We start from the raw sequence: 15,773 nt of genomic DNA, 5'->3' as shown, positions 1-15,773 counted from the left end.
GAGAAAATAAGCATGGCACCTAATTATAGCACCTACATGCCAGACACTGTGCCAAGCACTTTACAAACATCTCATTTAATCCTTGTAACAACTCTATGAGGTAGGTACTGGTAGCCCCATTTGTCAAAGGCTAGATTTGAACTCAAGTCTTTCTGATTACAGGCTGAGGTTCTATCCACTGTGCCGCACCAGCCATCTTCTGTGATAGGACATCAATTGTCCTTGTGACTTCTCACAGGCATGTGTTCCTTAATGGACCCCAGAAAGACCATCCAATGGCACAAATGCTTCCCAGTTTCATCCCTAGGGATTTCAACATAGCCACCCTCACATTCCCTAACATTCTCTGGAGGTCAGAGCTTGACATGGCCCGACCCATCTTTGGCCAGCTCTCAGAATGGGTCTTCCTGGGTTATAGCTGTCACAACCCATTCTGAGATCTGGAGTTACCCCCACTCCTCGGAAGAATCCATGTAGTAGGGCATAACTACCTCCAGGCTAGTGCCCACGTGAAGGGTAGTGGCTGGCTGGGACACCTGTGGCCCTGATGTGTTCAGCATGAGTGGTCACTAGGAGCAGGGCCTCAGGGTTGGGAGCCCCTGTTTTAGAAGGGGCCTTCATGCAGTTATGAGGGGTCCCATTGGACCCAAGCTGAATCTCTAGCTGGGGCTGAGTGACAGCATCGGGCAGGGGCTGCTGAAGAGTCAGGTGGCTGAGCAGGGTCTTAGCCACGGCCAGGGGTGCAGAGGAACCTCCAGAAGCTGCCATTGCTAGTACATCACCCTCGGGACCGCAGCACAGCAGGGCAGGGCAGGCCCAGCTGGCAATTTGGGAACCTCCCACAAAGTCACTCAGGAAGATACCTGTGGAGGGTGATAGCCACCCAGATCCAAAGGTGCTGTTGAGGGAAGAGGCAAGGAGGAGCACAGAGCCCTCATTGTCCATGGCTGCCAGGATGCTGCCTACATGGGCTGCAGGAGTAACCCTGGCGTATGCATCCTGGGCAGCCACCAGGAACCCAGGGCAGGGGTCAGAGGTCAGCTCCCCTGCCTGCAGGGGGTTCCTCAGAACCTGTAGTAGTAGCTCACCAGCTGTGGGACTCGGGGTGGTAAACATCAGGCCTTGGGGCAACGCAAGTCTCAGGGCTGGCTCCAGAGTGGGCATGATGCCCAGCACCGGCTCTTCTAGGAACAGGTCCTCTGCCAGCGGGTGAAGAAGAGCATTTGGAAACTGGTCTTCAGTCTCAGGGGCCTGGGCAGCTCTCTGGAGTACAGTGGCCAGGCCCCGGTTGGTTACATGGGCACCCTGGCCCAGCACAGTCCCATTGGGGTGGCACAGTAGTGGGCAGAGGCCTGTGGCCTGTCCGGCTGCAGCTTGTTCTGCCAGAGCCTCTGCCAGGGCTTCGTCTATGGAGAAGCCATCTTGGGCCAGGGTAACAGTATCAGCCAGCAGCCGGGACCAGGGCAGGTGGCCGAGGCTTCGATGCAGAAGGTGGAGGGCAGGCAGAGCCCCTGGTATCCCCCGGCCAGGGGCCAGAGCCTGGGCTGGAGCTGGCATCAGAGCCATCGTTTGATTGGCTGAACTATTGTGGAAGAGGGCCCAGAACACAGCACCTGGGAAGCAAGGGAGAAGATTTGTGGCTGTCCTGGGGGGTGGAAAGATGAGGTAGGAGACTTCCTGTCTCTTTGACACAAACTGGCTTGGGGGTAGGTAGAGGAGGAGACATTTGTCAGATTGAAATAATCCTGAAGGCCTGGGGGAAAAGGGTCACACTGACCCAGTGCGTCCTAACTAGGGGGCCAGACCGAGGGGGTCCAAGGACACCATAATAACACAGACTGGGGATGAGGGTCACATTGACCCAATGCATCCTAACTGGGGGGCCAAACTGAGGGCGTCCAGGGAGATCACCATAACACAGACTGGAGGGGGAGGAGGGTCCCACTGACTCGGTGCATCCCAGCTGGGGGGGTCAAACTGAGGGGGTCCAGGGAGATCATCATAATACAGACTGGAGGGAGAGGAGGGTCACGCTGACCCAGGTCATCCTAACTAGGGGGCGAACTGAGGGGGTCCAGGGAGATCATCATAACACAGACTGGAGAGGGAGGAGGGTCATACTGATCCAGGTCATCCTAACTAGGGGGCAAACTGAGGGGGTCCAGGGAGATCATAATAACACAGAGTGGGGAGGAGAGTCACACTGACTCAGTGCATCCTAATTGGGAGCCAAACTGAGGGGGTTCTGGGAGATCATCGTAACACAGACTGGAGGGGGAGGAGAGTCACACTGACCCAGTGCATCCTAACTGGGGGGCCAAACTGAGAGAGTCCAGGGAGATCATAATAACAGACTAGAAGGGGAGGTCAGAGGGTCAAATTGACTTCACCTCAGTGGGTCATAGAGTAATGCTGACTTGGTCCAGGGGCATGGAAGGGGCCACACTGATCTAGACAGCAGACCTGGGCTTGAGTCCTGTCACTACTTGTGTGAGCAGGGACGAATCACTTCACCTCTCTTGACCTTGGTTTTTTCAGCTGTAAAGTGACAGGGGTGATCCTAAGGTGTCTTCCAGTCCTGACAAGTCTATGGTTGTGATCTTGGGCATATGGAGGCTTGGTGTTTGAGTTCGCTTGGACCACAAGAGTCAGGGGCTCAGACTGACCTAATGTAGGAGAGGCAATCAAGGGGTAACATTCATTTTGTCTACGGGAAGTGGAGGGTTTGTGTCCTAGAATCACAGGGTTAGAAGGAATTTCCGGGGTCATCCAGGATCATAGGCTCTAGAGCTAGAAAGGACCTCAGAGGCTATCCAGTCCAGCCCCCTCATTTGACAGATGGGGATACCGAGGCCCAGAGATGCTAAGTGACTTAGGGTCACACAGTTACTTAATATCAGAAGTGGGATATGAACCCAGGTCTCCAGTATTCTCTCCTCTGTTCCATATTGTCTCTCAAATCTAGTTATTCCTCACCTGAAACAATTCCCCAATATAAAATCTCTTGACCACTTTTGCTTAAATACTTCTGGGGAGTAGGGGTGGGTTACACTGACATCATCCTGGCAAATTAGCGGTTTGTTCTCATCTAGAAGATGTGGAGAATGGAGGGGGACTTGGGGTGTTACTATGACAATTCTGAGAGATTTGGGAGTCATACTAACCTAATCCTGTTTGATGGGGATGCACTAATGCCAGGCAGAGGGCAGTTCCCACACCCGCATCCACCACATTCCCTCCATCCAGCAGTAGGTCTCTCCCTAGGATGGAACATGTGTCTGTGACAGAGAAGGAAGACAGGTTAATGGGGGACCAGAGAGTATTTCATCCGTGCCCATACTTATGCCCCTTCCCCTCTTCCCATCTTTCCTCTTGCTCCTGCTCCTTCCCCCTCCCATGCCACTGACATGTGTGACAGAGAAGGAAGGTGGGTTAATGGGGGGACCAGAGTATTTATCCATACCCACACATGCCCCTGCCCCTCTTCCCATCTCCCCTCTTGCTCCTGCTCCTTCCCCTTCCCATCCCACTGACCTGACTCACTGATGACAGCTCCATGCGGATATATGCCAGGACTGTGATGGTGCCCAGATGTGTGATGATCAAGGCTCTGGATCTTAGGAGCTGCCGTTTCCTGGTCCTGGTCAGAGGCCCCCCTGGGCCGCAGCTGCCTGGCAGCTAAGTAGATGCTTAGTCCAAGCAGCAGGAGGGCTGAGAGTGAACCAGCCCAGGCCTTAAGCCTTTGCCTGCTTCGGGCAGGATTTCTGTGAATACAGAGAGTGGGTGGGTGGAGAACTTGTTAAGGAAGCTAAGCTCGTTCGGCAGGTCCTCTATGGGGACAACAGTACTAAGCGGCTGATCTTGGAGGAGAATACTAGTGTGGAGTAGGAGGTCTGGGGTCCCTGCAACCAAGTTTGCTCTTTCAATGGCCAGAGCTGGACTCCTGGGGGTGGCAGTCCGGGGTTGCTGATACGCTTCGAATCTCAGACCTTTGGACCAAACCACACTGGAACAAAATTTGGAGCTTTAAGCTTTTGCCTCAATTTCCTCACCTTCAAAATGAACATAACAATAATCTTTGCCTATCTACCTAGCAGAGTCATTGTCAGAAAAGTACTTTGTAAGAGCTGTATAGAAATGCATTATTATTTAATATCATTCAAGAGGTTGCTTGGTAAGCTCGGGGCCCAGCAGGTCCAGACAGGTGAGCAAGAGTCATAAGACCAGGCTCAGAGGAAAAGGAACTTCAGGAGCCCAACTGAGGTGCACTCCCCGGACTAATGCCAGTTCTGTTGACCTTATAAAAAATAGGATTCTGCAGGGACGTCCCTCCCAGCGATGGCGTCGCTTTCTTTTTACCTCTTAGCACACAGGGTAGGTACAGGGCAAGACCAACGTCCCCTGTAGGACTCACTGACCTCTGCCCCTGGGCCTTTTGCTCCCCTCAACTCACGCTTGTAGAGACCTTTGGTGACCTGAGTCTGGAAATAGCACTGCTTTTGTTTCGTCCTCCTCCTCTTCCTCTTCCTCGGATCCAGACTCCGTTTCATCCTCCTCCTCCTCTTCTTCCTCGGATCCAGACTCCTGGAGAAGCAGCTTCTGATACTGCACAGATCCCAGATAACCAGCCTGAGAATCGACCTTGGTCTGCTCCATTTCTCAGAAAACTCACCTGTGGCGAATAAGCAGGCTTAACCAGGGGCTGCAGAAGACGAGCAGGGCCCTGTGGGCACCATGCACAAGGTGATAGCTCCTGCGTCAATGCTGGCAAAGCCAGGAGAGAGGAAGGGGTGGAGTTAGGCTCCCCACACCTGTTGGAACTTGACCTGTGAGGAGGAGCTGGTCTGTCTGGTGGAATCGAGATTTCTGGTGCCAGACTCTAGGGGGTGGGTGAGCAAGGTTTGAGGTGACTCTGGGTGAGAGCTGGGATCCTTCCTGCAGAGGGAACTTCCTGCCTACCTGCTCGCCTTGTTCAGAGGGTTAGAGGCTTCTGAACTCAAGCAACTGGCCCTACCTGTCCCATCTCCAGTCTTGGCCGATTCCTCATGAGTCTTTTGGTCCCTCATGCCCTCTTGTGGCGATGGCTAGTATTGCTCAGGCTCCCTCTCGGAGCTGGGAGTTGAGAGTTCTCATGGTTATGCCCTTTTGGGAGTCCGTAGCCCCTCGCCTTCATTGCCAAGCTTGTGGACGACGGAAAAGGAGGAGGAGATGAGGGGACAGGTATGGATGTCTCCCTGATAGCGGGCACCTTTCCTGAGGGCAGAGAATATTTCATTTTTGTCAGCGAGGAGGTGGAGGGGCTACAGTGAAGGATTTGTGGTCACTTATAATAGCATTTCCGGTTGTGAAGACAGGATGAGTAAACATACGTGAAAGCCTTTTCAAACCTCAAAGCGCTCCTTTAAAAGCAAAGTGCGAGCTATTATTTGTGTCCTCAGTGCCCAGCACATAGTAGGAGCTTAAGAAAAAGTGTTTTGTCAGAATCTCCATACTGACTGTTGTTTCAGGAAATAAGCCCTCTGTAGTTTTAGGACATATTGGTGATAATCGGATCTGTGCGGTATGAATTATTGTAAGAATTTGTAATATCTTTAAATCCTCTAATTCTCAGGGTAGGCTCTATTACAAGAAGGTATGCCTTGTACAAGGGGCAGCTGGGTGGCTGGATAGAGCACCAGGTCTGGAGTCAGGAAGACCTTGGTTCAAATCTGGCTTACTAGCTGTGTCACCCTGGGCAAGGCACTTAACCCTGTTTACCTCAGTTTCCTCATCTGTAATATGAGCTGGAGAAAGAATCAAATTTGGCTTTGGACACTTGTTAGCTATGAGATCCTGGATAAATCACTTAACCCTGTTTACCTCAGGTTCCTTGTCTATAAAATGAGCTAGAGAAGGAAACGGAAAGCCACTCCACTATCTTTGACAGGAAACCCCAAATGGGGTTGTGAAGAGTCAGACGTGACTGAAACAACTGAACAACACATGCTGTGTACATCTGGTGAATTTAGGGGCATAATCGGAGGTTTTGGAGGGGTACACGCCATCATTTTGTGATTTGAGGGTACACATTACATATAAACATTGTATTTTTTATGAGGCATATTTCCCCCTCCCCAACATTTTATGATTTATGTAACAGATAGGGGAGGGGATGCCCTTCTCAAAAGTCTGAGATGACCCTAGCCTTCCCAAACTAGGGCAGAATGGTCTCTGTCTCTTTTTCACTCACACAGAACCCCAGATCTGTGCTCTGTTGAGATAATTTCCCTCTGATCAGTTTCAGGTCCTGAGATTCAGGTCCTATAACTAGTGGTCTATCCGCTGGAAAGAAGTCTTTCCAGGTCCCTTGGAGAAAACTTGGTCTCTGGTGGAGGCAAGGAGGCTGTAAGGCCCCTCAGAGAGGCAGTATGCTATAGAGTTAGCGACCATCAGCTAGATAAGGAGTTAGACCAGGGGTGGAGAACCTGCGGCTTTGAGACCACAGGTGGCCCTCTAGGTCCTCAGGTGTGGCCCTTTGACCGAATCCAAATCCCTTTGATGGCAACCAAACTTCAGTTGGATTCGGTCAAAGGGCCGCACTTGAGATCCTAGAAGGCCACCTGTGGCCTTGAGGCTGCAGGTTCCCTACCCTTGAGTCAGAGAATGATGATAATGCTACCTAGCATTTACCTACAACTTTGGGGTTTGCCAAGCGGTTTACAGAGATTATCTCATTTGGTCCTTAAAACAACCCTGGGAGGTAGGTGCTATTAATATCCCCAATTTACAGAAGAGAAAACTGAAGCAGAGAGTGATAAGGTATCTTATCCTGGGTCACACAGCTAGGATGAGGGTTCATACTGCCTATGTCACTTATTACCTTTGTGACCGTAGCCAAGTCACTTAATTTCTCAAGGGCCTCATTTTCCCCATCTGTAAAATAAGCTTCTAAGGCCCTTTCTAGCTCTAAGTCTATGATCCTAGGAAATCAAGTTAAAATCCTTTTTGGGGGGTTATTTTTTCTTTCTAATTCTGCATCTCAATCATATGCTTTTCTTGAAGTATTTAGCCAAGTTTTGGGGTATCAAAAGCTTGAAGAAGACAGTGGCATGGAAGGTTAACTTCTCATAGACCTATGTGGGAAGACGACAGGCCTGAGACAGAAAAGAGGGGCAGAATCCAGGCCCCGTCTTTGAACAAAAAAAGGATGAATTTGAAGCTGCTTTTTTAGACCTTCTGGTCTTTGAATCTTCTTCCTAAATAAAGCGGAGTTTTTCAGTAATCATTGACAATGGTCTCTTTATCTGGATACTGAGGGTGAGAGCAACTTCTGGGCAGATCCGCTCCAATGTCATCCAATCCAATCTAATCCAGTTTAATCCAAGTCAACACAACAAGCCTTTATTAAGTGTCTGGTACTGGGTTAGGCAGTAGGGGCACAAAAATGGGAAAAAATTTAAAAATATTAAAAAATGGCACAATCCTTGTCCTCAGGTCTCATTCCAGGGAATGGGTGAGAGATATTGAAAAGCCTTTTTTGACCTTTCTGGGGAACAGGTTGAGGGGTTAAAAGAGAATGAAGGAAAAAGAAAAGCAATGACTAAAATGCAGAACATGCTTAATAATATTAGGGGAGTTTTCTTATTTTGCTCCGAATGCTGCATGCCTTTACTACTTAATAATCAAGGTTTTAAAATGTATAGGAGTAGATAAAGCATTTATTATGGCCTTACTAGGTGCTAGGTGCAGTGCTGGGAATACAAATATAAGATAATGAGGGAGGGTAGAAAAAGAAGCTGAAAAGGGAGGGGGTGGGGGGCACTTTTTGGTCTGGAACCGGCTAGGAAGTGCTGGGAAGGTGTGAGGGGAAGAGGCAGGGTACCAGAGATGGATTCCAAAAATCGAGTCTCAAGCACTTCCTAGATGTATGTAAGTTACTTAACTCTGCCTGCCTCAGTTTCCTCATCTGTAAAATGGAGATAAAAGCACCCACCTCACAGGGTTGTTGTGAGGGTCAAATGAAATGATATTTATAAGTGCTTAGCACAGCATCCGGTGCATTGCAGGTAATAAGCATCGATAAACACTTGTTTCCTTCTTTCCAAGGTCCTGGTGGAGGGAGATGGCACCGATGGCTGGAGACACCTAGAATGATTTGGAGATGGCCAGAATAGGGATTGGACCTATGATTGATTTCATTGGTATAGTGAGCTCCCAGGTGTGGAAGTTTCTTCTACAAATGCAGGTTGGCACCCTCTCTGCGACTTCGAGGGCTGCCTAGAGCAGTGAAACATTAAATGACTTACATAGCCAGTATTTGTAAGAGACAGGACCGGAACCCGTGTCATCCTGGTTTTGAGGCCAACTCTCTATGCATCATACCATACTTATTCTCTTTAAGAGTTTAGATGAGACTAGGTGGTGCAGTGAGTAGAGCACCGGCCCTGGAGTCAGGGGGAATTGAGTTCAAATTGAGCCTCAGACACTTGACATACTTACTAGCTGTGTGACCTTGGGCAAGTCACTTAACTCCAATTGCCCTGCCTTCCCCCTCCAAAAGAAAAAAAAGAAAGAATTTGGATGAGAGGTTTTTTTTTTTTTTGGGGGGGGGGGCAATCTGGGTTAAATGACTTGCCCAAAGTCACAAAGCTAGTAAGTGCCAAGTGTCTAAGGCTGGGTTTGGACTCAGGTCCTCCTGACTCCAGGGCCGGTGCTCTGTCTACTTTGCCACCTAGCTGCCCTGAAGTGTTTTTTTTTTCTTTTCCTGTAATAGTTTTGCAGCAGGACGGTGGTGGATAGGCACTGGACCTGGAGTCAGGAAGTCCTGGGTTCAAATGCAACCTCAGATACTAGCTGGGTGAATCTAGGCAAATCACTTAACCTCTTTGTACCTTAGTTTCCCCATCTGTAAAATGAGAGTTTGGACTCATTGGCTTCTAAGGTCCCATTCAGTTCTAAATCTATGATCTTGCGATCCTATCACTAAATGTCAAACCCTGTTGTAAGGATGACGGTTCGTCCTAGCTCTTAGATCACTTCAACTTGCTGCCACCTGGTGACCTATCTTAGGTATTGTTCTGAGACAACACTCAAATTTTAGGCATTGACATTAAAAGCTAGAAGAAAGAGGGCTTAGAGATCAGCTCGTCCAGCGCCCTCATTTTATAGGTACAAGGTTTCCCCAGTCGTTGCCCTGGATCTGTGTTTCCTTATTAAAGTGGCCCTCTGTTGTGGCATTAATGGGGTCTCAGGATAAGGCGTGAAATTCTTCAGTCAGTTCTTTCACAAGGCTTAAATAAATCCCCCCTTTCCAGAACTCTAATCCCACTGATACTGAGGTCTTTATTCCGATGTTTCATTGATAAGGTATGACTCTTGCTAATGACTCATGGTTGGAAATTGTTGATCAGGGATTCCTCGGCTTCCATCTTGGGGTTCTACATTCCACCTCTCCTGGGGAAGGGTCACATGCTGTAGATCTTCCTCCAGGAATACAATTCAAGACTCCCCTCCTCTCTGTCCACCATGTTCTCAATTCTCTAGTCTCTTGATTTGGGAATCCTTGGGTAGCCTTTTAAAAGCCAGACCCAAAGGTGAATGAATTAGCTGTGTAATTATTAATCAGTCTATATTAACATGAGAACATAGAAAGTTCACACCTTACCGAAAAGACCAAAGACCTCATCAGTGGGGCAGCAGACCAAAGGTACAAGGGGAATTTATTCCTTATCAAGGAATTGGCTTGGTCTACTGGTTTACTTGGTCCATTGAATTTCACACTTTGTTCTGGAGATCTTATCACCACCAGAACCAAGGGTTTATTAAGCACCTACTGTAGGCTCAGCCTGGGGGATACAGATCCAAGGAATGAAACAATCCTTACTCTCAACAAGCTTACAGTCTATTGGAGGAGACAGTGGGACAACAAGAACCCAGGATGGTTCCTGGATGTTCTCACTATATATAGATGAGGAATCTAAAGGCAAGATAAGGGAAATGGTTAATTAGAGGTAGAACCTAGATCGGAACACAGATCTTCTGACTCTTAGGTGAGTTCTCTTTCCACTACATAAAAGGTTTTTTAATTGATCCTCTTTTAAAAAATATAAATGCTATTTCTCACTGATTCCCATCCCTAACATCCTCTTGTAACAAATAATTACTTTCAAGCAAAACAAATCAAAAATTGGAAATATCTAAAAATGAGACAACCTATGTTTGCAAACCTCAAAGTGCTATAAAATGCAGGTTATCCTTGCTATAATTTTTTTCCACTCTACCCCCTAGTCCACCACCTTTCTGTGGAGAGGCAGGAGGCTTGCTTCTTTATCAATGTGTTAGGGGAAAAGAGTGGGAATAAGTATTTATATAGCACCTAGCACCCACTGTGTGCCAGGCACTGCACTAAGTGGGTTACAAGTATGACCTCATTTGGTCTTCACAACAATTCTGTGATGTAGGTACTGTTATTATCCACATTTTATGGCTGAGGAAATTGAGGCAAATAGTGGTTAAGTGACTTGCCCAAGGTCACACAGCTGGTGAACGTCCGAGGCCAAATTTGAATTCTTCCTGACTCTAAGCCCAACACTCTATCCACTGTGCCAGCTAGATGCCCTTATGACTGTTAAATTTGTGATTGTGTTTCTATAATTTTCCCATTTACCAAAATGAAATGACAATATTTATTGAGTATCCACTGTTGCTTAGTTGTGTCTAACTTTTTGTGACCCCATGTGGGGTTTTCTTGGCAGATATCCTGGAGTGGTTCACCATTTCCTTCTCCAGCTCATTTTACAGATGAGGAAACTGAGGCAAATAGGGTGAAGTGACTTGCCCAGGGTCATATAGCTAGTAAGTGTATGAGGCCAGATTTGAACTAAGGAAGATGAGTCTTCCTGACCCTAGGTCTGGCACTCTATCCACTGCACCACCTAGCTGCCCCTGCACTTGTGTATATAAGGTATTGCCCTAAGTGTAGAGATACAATATAAGGATGTCACAGGAGCATAACAGAAGCTTAATACCCTAAAGATGGAGAGGACCTTATCTGTCTAACCCTTATCTGAATTATAATTCTTTCTACGTAATTAATTCCTGAAAAATCCAGCCCTTCCCCAAACACCACCAGAACACCTGCTTTGGGGAAAGGGAGAGGAAGCAGCCCGTTCAAATTTTGGACAATTTCAGTTGTTAGGAAGTTTTCCCTCCTACTGAATTGTAATCTGCCTTCTTAAAATCTCCTAATTTTGCACCATGGGCTTAAAATGAATCCGATCCTCTTCTTACAACCTAGCCCTTCAAATTCCTCTTTTTAAGTCGTTTCTAGAATAGACACTCCCAGCTCCTTTAATTGAGCCCCGTGTATTATGGTTTTGAGTTCTTTATGAACCTGGTCCTCTTCCTCTGGATTCTTCCCCGTTGGTCACCTTCCTCCCTAAAAGATGGCATTCAGAACCGGACAGGGTATCATTAGATCCTAGCTCTAGAGCTGAAAGGAACCTCAGAGACCATCTAGTCTAATCTCTTCTTTTTATAGATGAAGAGGCTGAAGTCCAGGAAAGTTAAATGATTTGGAACAGGTAGTGTCAGAGGTGGGATCTGAACCCAGACCCTCTGCCTCCAAAGCTCCTGCTGCTTCGAATGTATCCTATTACCTCCCTAAAGTACTTTAGATTTGGTAGGGGGTGGCGGGGTTTGAGGTAGGAGGGAAATGGAGGGAGCAGGAAAATGGGGAAACAACAGGATCATTGCTTCCTTTTCCTTAGGCACTATACCTCTATTAACACGGCCTAAATTTGCATTAGTCTTTTTTTTTGGCTGCCACATAACACTTGACCCACATTGAATTTGTAAGTCATCTAAACCCTCATAAATAGCTATTTAGCATCATCTCCCATTTCATTTTCAAAATTAAAAACGATAGTCTTAATGATCCAGAAAGATAGATAAGCAAATAAACTTAAAAAATAAGGTCTGCTCCCCCATTTCATACTTGTGCAGTAGTTGTTTATTTTTTTAGCCCAGGTACAGAACTTTATATTACTTGGTATTAAATTTAAAATTTTATTTTGTTAAATTTGATAAATTGTTCTAGCCTGTCAAGATCATTTGGGGGGGGGGTCCTTGATTTTGTCATCTGATATATTTGTACCATCTACAAATCTGACAAACACAACATTTCCCCCTTAATTGCCATGTTGAACAGAGCGGGACCAACAATAGAGCCCTTTAGCACACCACTAGAGACTTCCCTCTTTAGACTCGTTGGGGAGATAACTTTTTATCTCCTGTTTGTTGGAAGCTTACTCTTGAATATGCCACTGTTCTTTCTCAAAGACCAAGACGTAAACCCAATTCGCTCTGGATCTCTGGGATTAGACAACAATAGGCCCCTGCCCAGGCATCACTTAATAGTTATTTTTTGGGCCCTCCTGGCTCAGAGTCAATGTAAATAGTAATAGCTTCTCTTTTGACCAACAATCCTGAGGGTCTTCCCCTCTTAATTTGATTTTTTTTTATTAAAGGGGCCATCCCTTGATTTCCTTCTTAAAGAAGCCTATTCACTGAATGGCTGTTGCCTCACTCAAAGAGAACACTTGAAAAGACCATAGCTTAAAAGGGCCAAGGTCTCCTACTGCTTCCTGGGCCATCTCCAGTCATCCTGATCAATACCTGGCCACTGGACCCAGATGGCTCTGGAGGAGAAAGTGAGGCTGGTGACTTCGTACAAATCAAGGTTAACTGCAAGTCATGTCATCATCTTCCTGATGTCATGGTCCTCTTTGAAAGCAAAAGACAAATCACACACAGACAGACACACAGATACACACACACACAGGCACACACACAGACACACAGATACACACACACACAGAATGTGATAAAGGTAATGGACACAGTAGATAGTGAACTCGTCTTGGAAGCAGGGAGACAAGTTCAAACCCTGTCTCTGACAACTACTTATAAAAATGTTGTTGCTTAGAGAAATGCAAATTAAACCAGTCTTGAGGTATCATTTTGTACTTACTAGATTGGATAAAATGATTGAAGGGGAAAGGGACAAATGTTGGAGAGGACATAGAAAAATTGGAACACTATTTCATTGTTGGTGGAATTGTGAACTGATCCAACCATTTTGCAGAGCAGTCTGGAATGATACCCAAAGACTTATTAAACTGCCTATAACCTTTGACCCAGCAATACCATGACTGGGTCTGTTTCCAAAGATGATTAAGGAAAAAGGAAAAGAACCTATATGTTCTAAAATGTTTATAGCAACTCTTTTTTTGTTGGCAAAAGATTGGAAATTGCAGGGATGCCCATCAATTGGGGAATGGTTGAACAAGTTGTGGTATATAATTGTGATGGAATACTACTGTATATATGATTAACTTAATGATCTTAGAAAAACATGGAAAGACCTGCACAAAATAACGAAGAGAGAAATGAGTGGAACCAAGAGAACACTGTACACAGTAACAGCAATATTGCTTTAAGAATAACTTTGAATTTTGACTATTATAAATGGACAAACTATAAAGGACATATAAAGAAAGATGCTATCTGCATCCAGAGAAAGTGCTGATAAATAGAAATATGTGTAGAATAATTTTACATATATATATGTATATATACATACATACACACATATATATGTATATATATACACACACACACATGCACATATATATGTGTGTGTGTATATATATATATATATATATATATATATACACACACACATACCTATTTGTGTCTAATGGTGACCATCTCTAGGAAGGGGGGAAGGAAAGAAAAAAATATACATGGTAACTTTATTGTATATATAAAAGGAATAGCAAGATGTACATAATAGATTTGTAGTGTGCAACCATCTTTTTTATTATACTATGTTATGGAAATACTTGTTTTATTCCATAAATTAAAATAAAAAAATACTGTTGTTGTTGATTTGTTTTTCAGTCACGTCCCACTCTTGGTGACCCCATTTGGGATTTTCTTGGCAGAGATACTGGAGTGGCTTGCCATTTCCTTCTCCAGCTCATTTCACAGATCAGGAAACTGAGGCAAACAGGGTTAAGTGACTTGCCCAGGATCACACAGTTAGTAAGTGTCTGAGGCCAGACTTGAACTCAGGAAGATGGGTCTTCCTGACTCCAGGCTGGGCGTTCTATCCACTGAACCACCTAGCTGCCCCACTTTTAACCTTAGCAAGTTGTTTAACCTCTGTCTGTGTCCCGCTACTCTTTAGGACTTCTACTAAAAGAAAGATGGGTTGAGATCTTCAGTCCTGGCCTCAATTTCCTACATATCTGTCTAAATCAAAGGAATCACCTTCTCCCCAACATTACCTCCCCTTCCTCTCTTGCTTATTTTCACTGAAACCTTGACTCTATTGCCTCATGCTGGTCTCTTCAAGTTATTGGGGCAGTAATTCTTGCTCTTACCTTCCAATCCTTAGCCCAAAGCAACCAGTAATTAACTGGTTCTTGAGATAAGCAGGAGGACTCCAAGTGAGAGAAATCACTCCCCTCCCTCCCCCCCACCAAACACACACTTAAGATTTTGCTATCTCTCCTTGGGGTTGGATTTAAAGAATGCCAAGGAACAGGCCAAAGGACTCCTGGTCCTTTATCTCAGTAGCTTTTTCAATAAGGTATATAAAAGCAAGGTGTAGCAGAAAAGCAACATATTATAGAGAAATACGTACTAAGACTTGTAGTTAGCAGAGACCTAGTTTCAAATCCTGATCGTAAGGCATGCTAATTATGTGGCTATTAGGCAAAATAAACTTAAATTCCTGCAGGATGTGTACATATACATGTGGGTGTGGGTATACATTACCCATGTAGGTGATGTGCATCCACATGACTCTGATTTGCAATGAAATGAATAGATATTTCTAGACTGTATTGTTATTATCAAGTCACAAAAAACTGCTTCAGCACCCCTGAGCAAGGAGTCTTCCCTCTAGTCTTCCCTCTGTTGATTATCTCCTATTTATCCTGTATAAATCTTGTTTGGACATAATTATTTGCAGCTATGTGTCTCAGTGGATAGAGCACGGGGCCTGGAGTCAGGAAGACCTGAGTTCAAAAATCCAGCTTCAGACACACATTACTATGTGACCCTGGGCGAGTCACTTAACCTCTATTTGCCTTAATCCACTGGAGAAAGAAATGGAAAACCACTCCAGTATCCTTGCCAAGAAAACTCCACGTCTCTTTGGTCCTGGTGGCTGGAGGAAGATGATGAAGGGGATGTCTTTGTTTGGTAAGCACCAGAATAAGATGCACACTTTATGCCATCGTTGTGGTTCTAAGGCGTACCATCTTCAGAAGTCAACATATGGCAAAAGTGGATATCCTCTAAATGCAAGAGAAAGTATAATTGGAGTGCAAAGGCTAAACAACACAATACCACTGGTACTGGTCAAATGAGGCACCTAAAAATTGTCTATCGCCAATTCAGGAATGGATTCCATGAAGGAACGACACCTAAACCCAAGAGAGCACCTGTTACAGCATCTGGTTCATCTTGAGGATTCAACTATTTGTTAAAATAAATGTCCAGAATGAAAACAAAACAAAACAAAACAAAAGAAAACTCCATGCACAGTATGGTCCATGAGGTTATGAAGAATAGGCCATGACTGAATGATTGAACCAGTGAAGCATGACACCTATGGCCACAACTATGTTTTAACTTTCATTCATTGAGTCCTTGGATACTTGTAGCATGAGCAGTATTCAACCAAACTTGGTGTAGTGGAAAAAACCCCAAACTGGAAATTA

The 15,773-nt window shown here is 45.5% G+C and overlaps 1 protein-coding gene and 1 pseudogene across 1 annotated transcript; one reads left to right on the top strand and one right to left on the bottom strand.

Moving 5' to 3' along the window:
• Positions 1 to 498: 498 nt before the first annotated feature.
• GGT6 (gamma-glutamyltransferase 6) lies at positions 499 to 4,656 on the bottom strand. The gene is made up of 4 exons (XM_036737558.1): positions 4,454 to 4,656; positions 3,535 to 3,764; positions 3,165 to 3,278; positions 499 to 1,613 (listed from the first exon to the last, which is right to left on the bottom strand). The coding sequence occupies exons 1-4, from the start codon at positions 4,654 to 4,656 to the stop codon at positions 499 to 501; spliced, it is 1,662 nt and encodes a 553-aa protein (XP_036593453.1).
• A 10,571-nt stretch (positions 4,657 to 15,227) lies between these two features.
• LOC118831972 lies at positions 15,228 to 15,520 on the top strand (annotated as a pseudogene).
• Positions 15,521 to 15,773: the final 253 nt, after the last annotated feature.

Source organism: Trichosurus vulpecula, chromosome 9, assembly GCF_011100635.1.
Source record: "Trichosurus vulpecula isolate mTriVul1 chromosome 9, mTriVul1.pri, whole genome shotgun sequence".
In the NCBI taxonomy this organism is placed as follows: domain Eukaryota; kingdom Metazoa; phylum Chordata; class Mammalia; order Diprotodontia; family Phalangeridae; genus Trichosurus; species Trichosurus vulpecula.
This window is presented reverse-complemented; position numbering and strand designations above follow the sequence as displayed.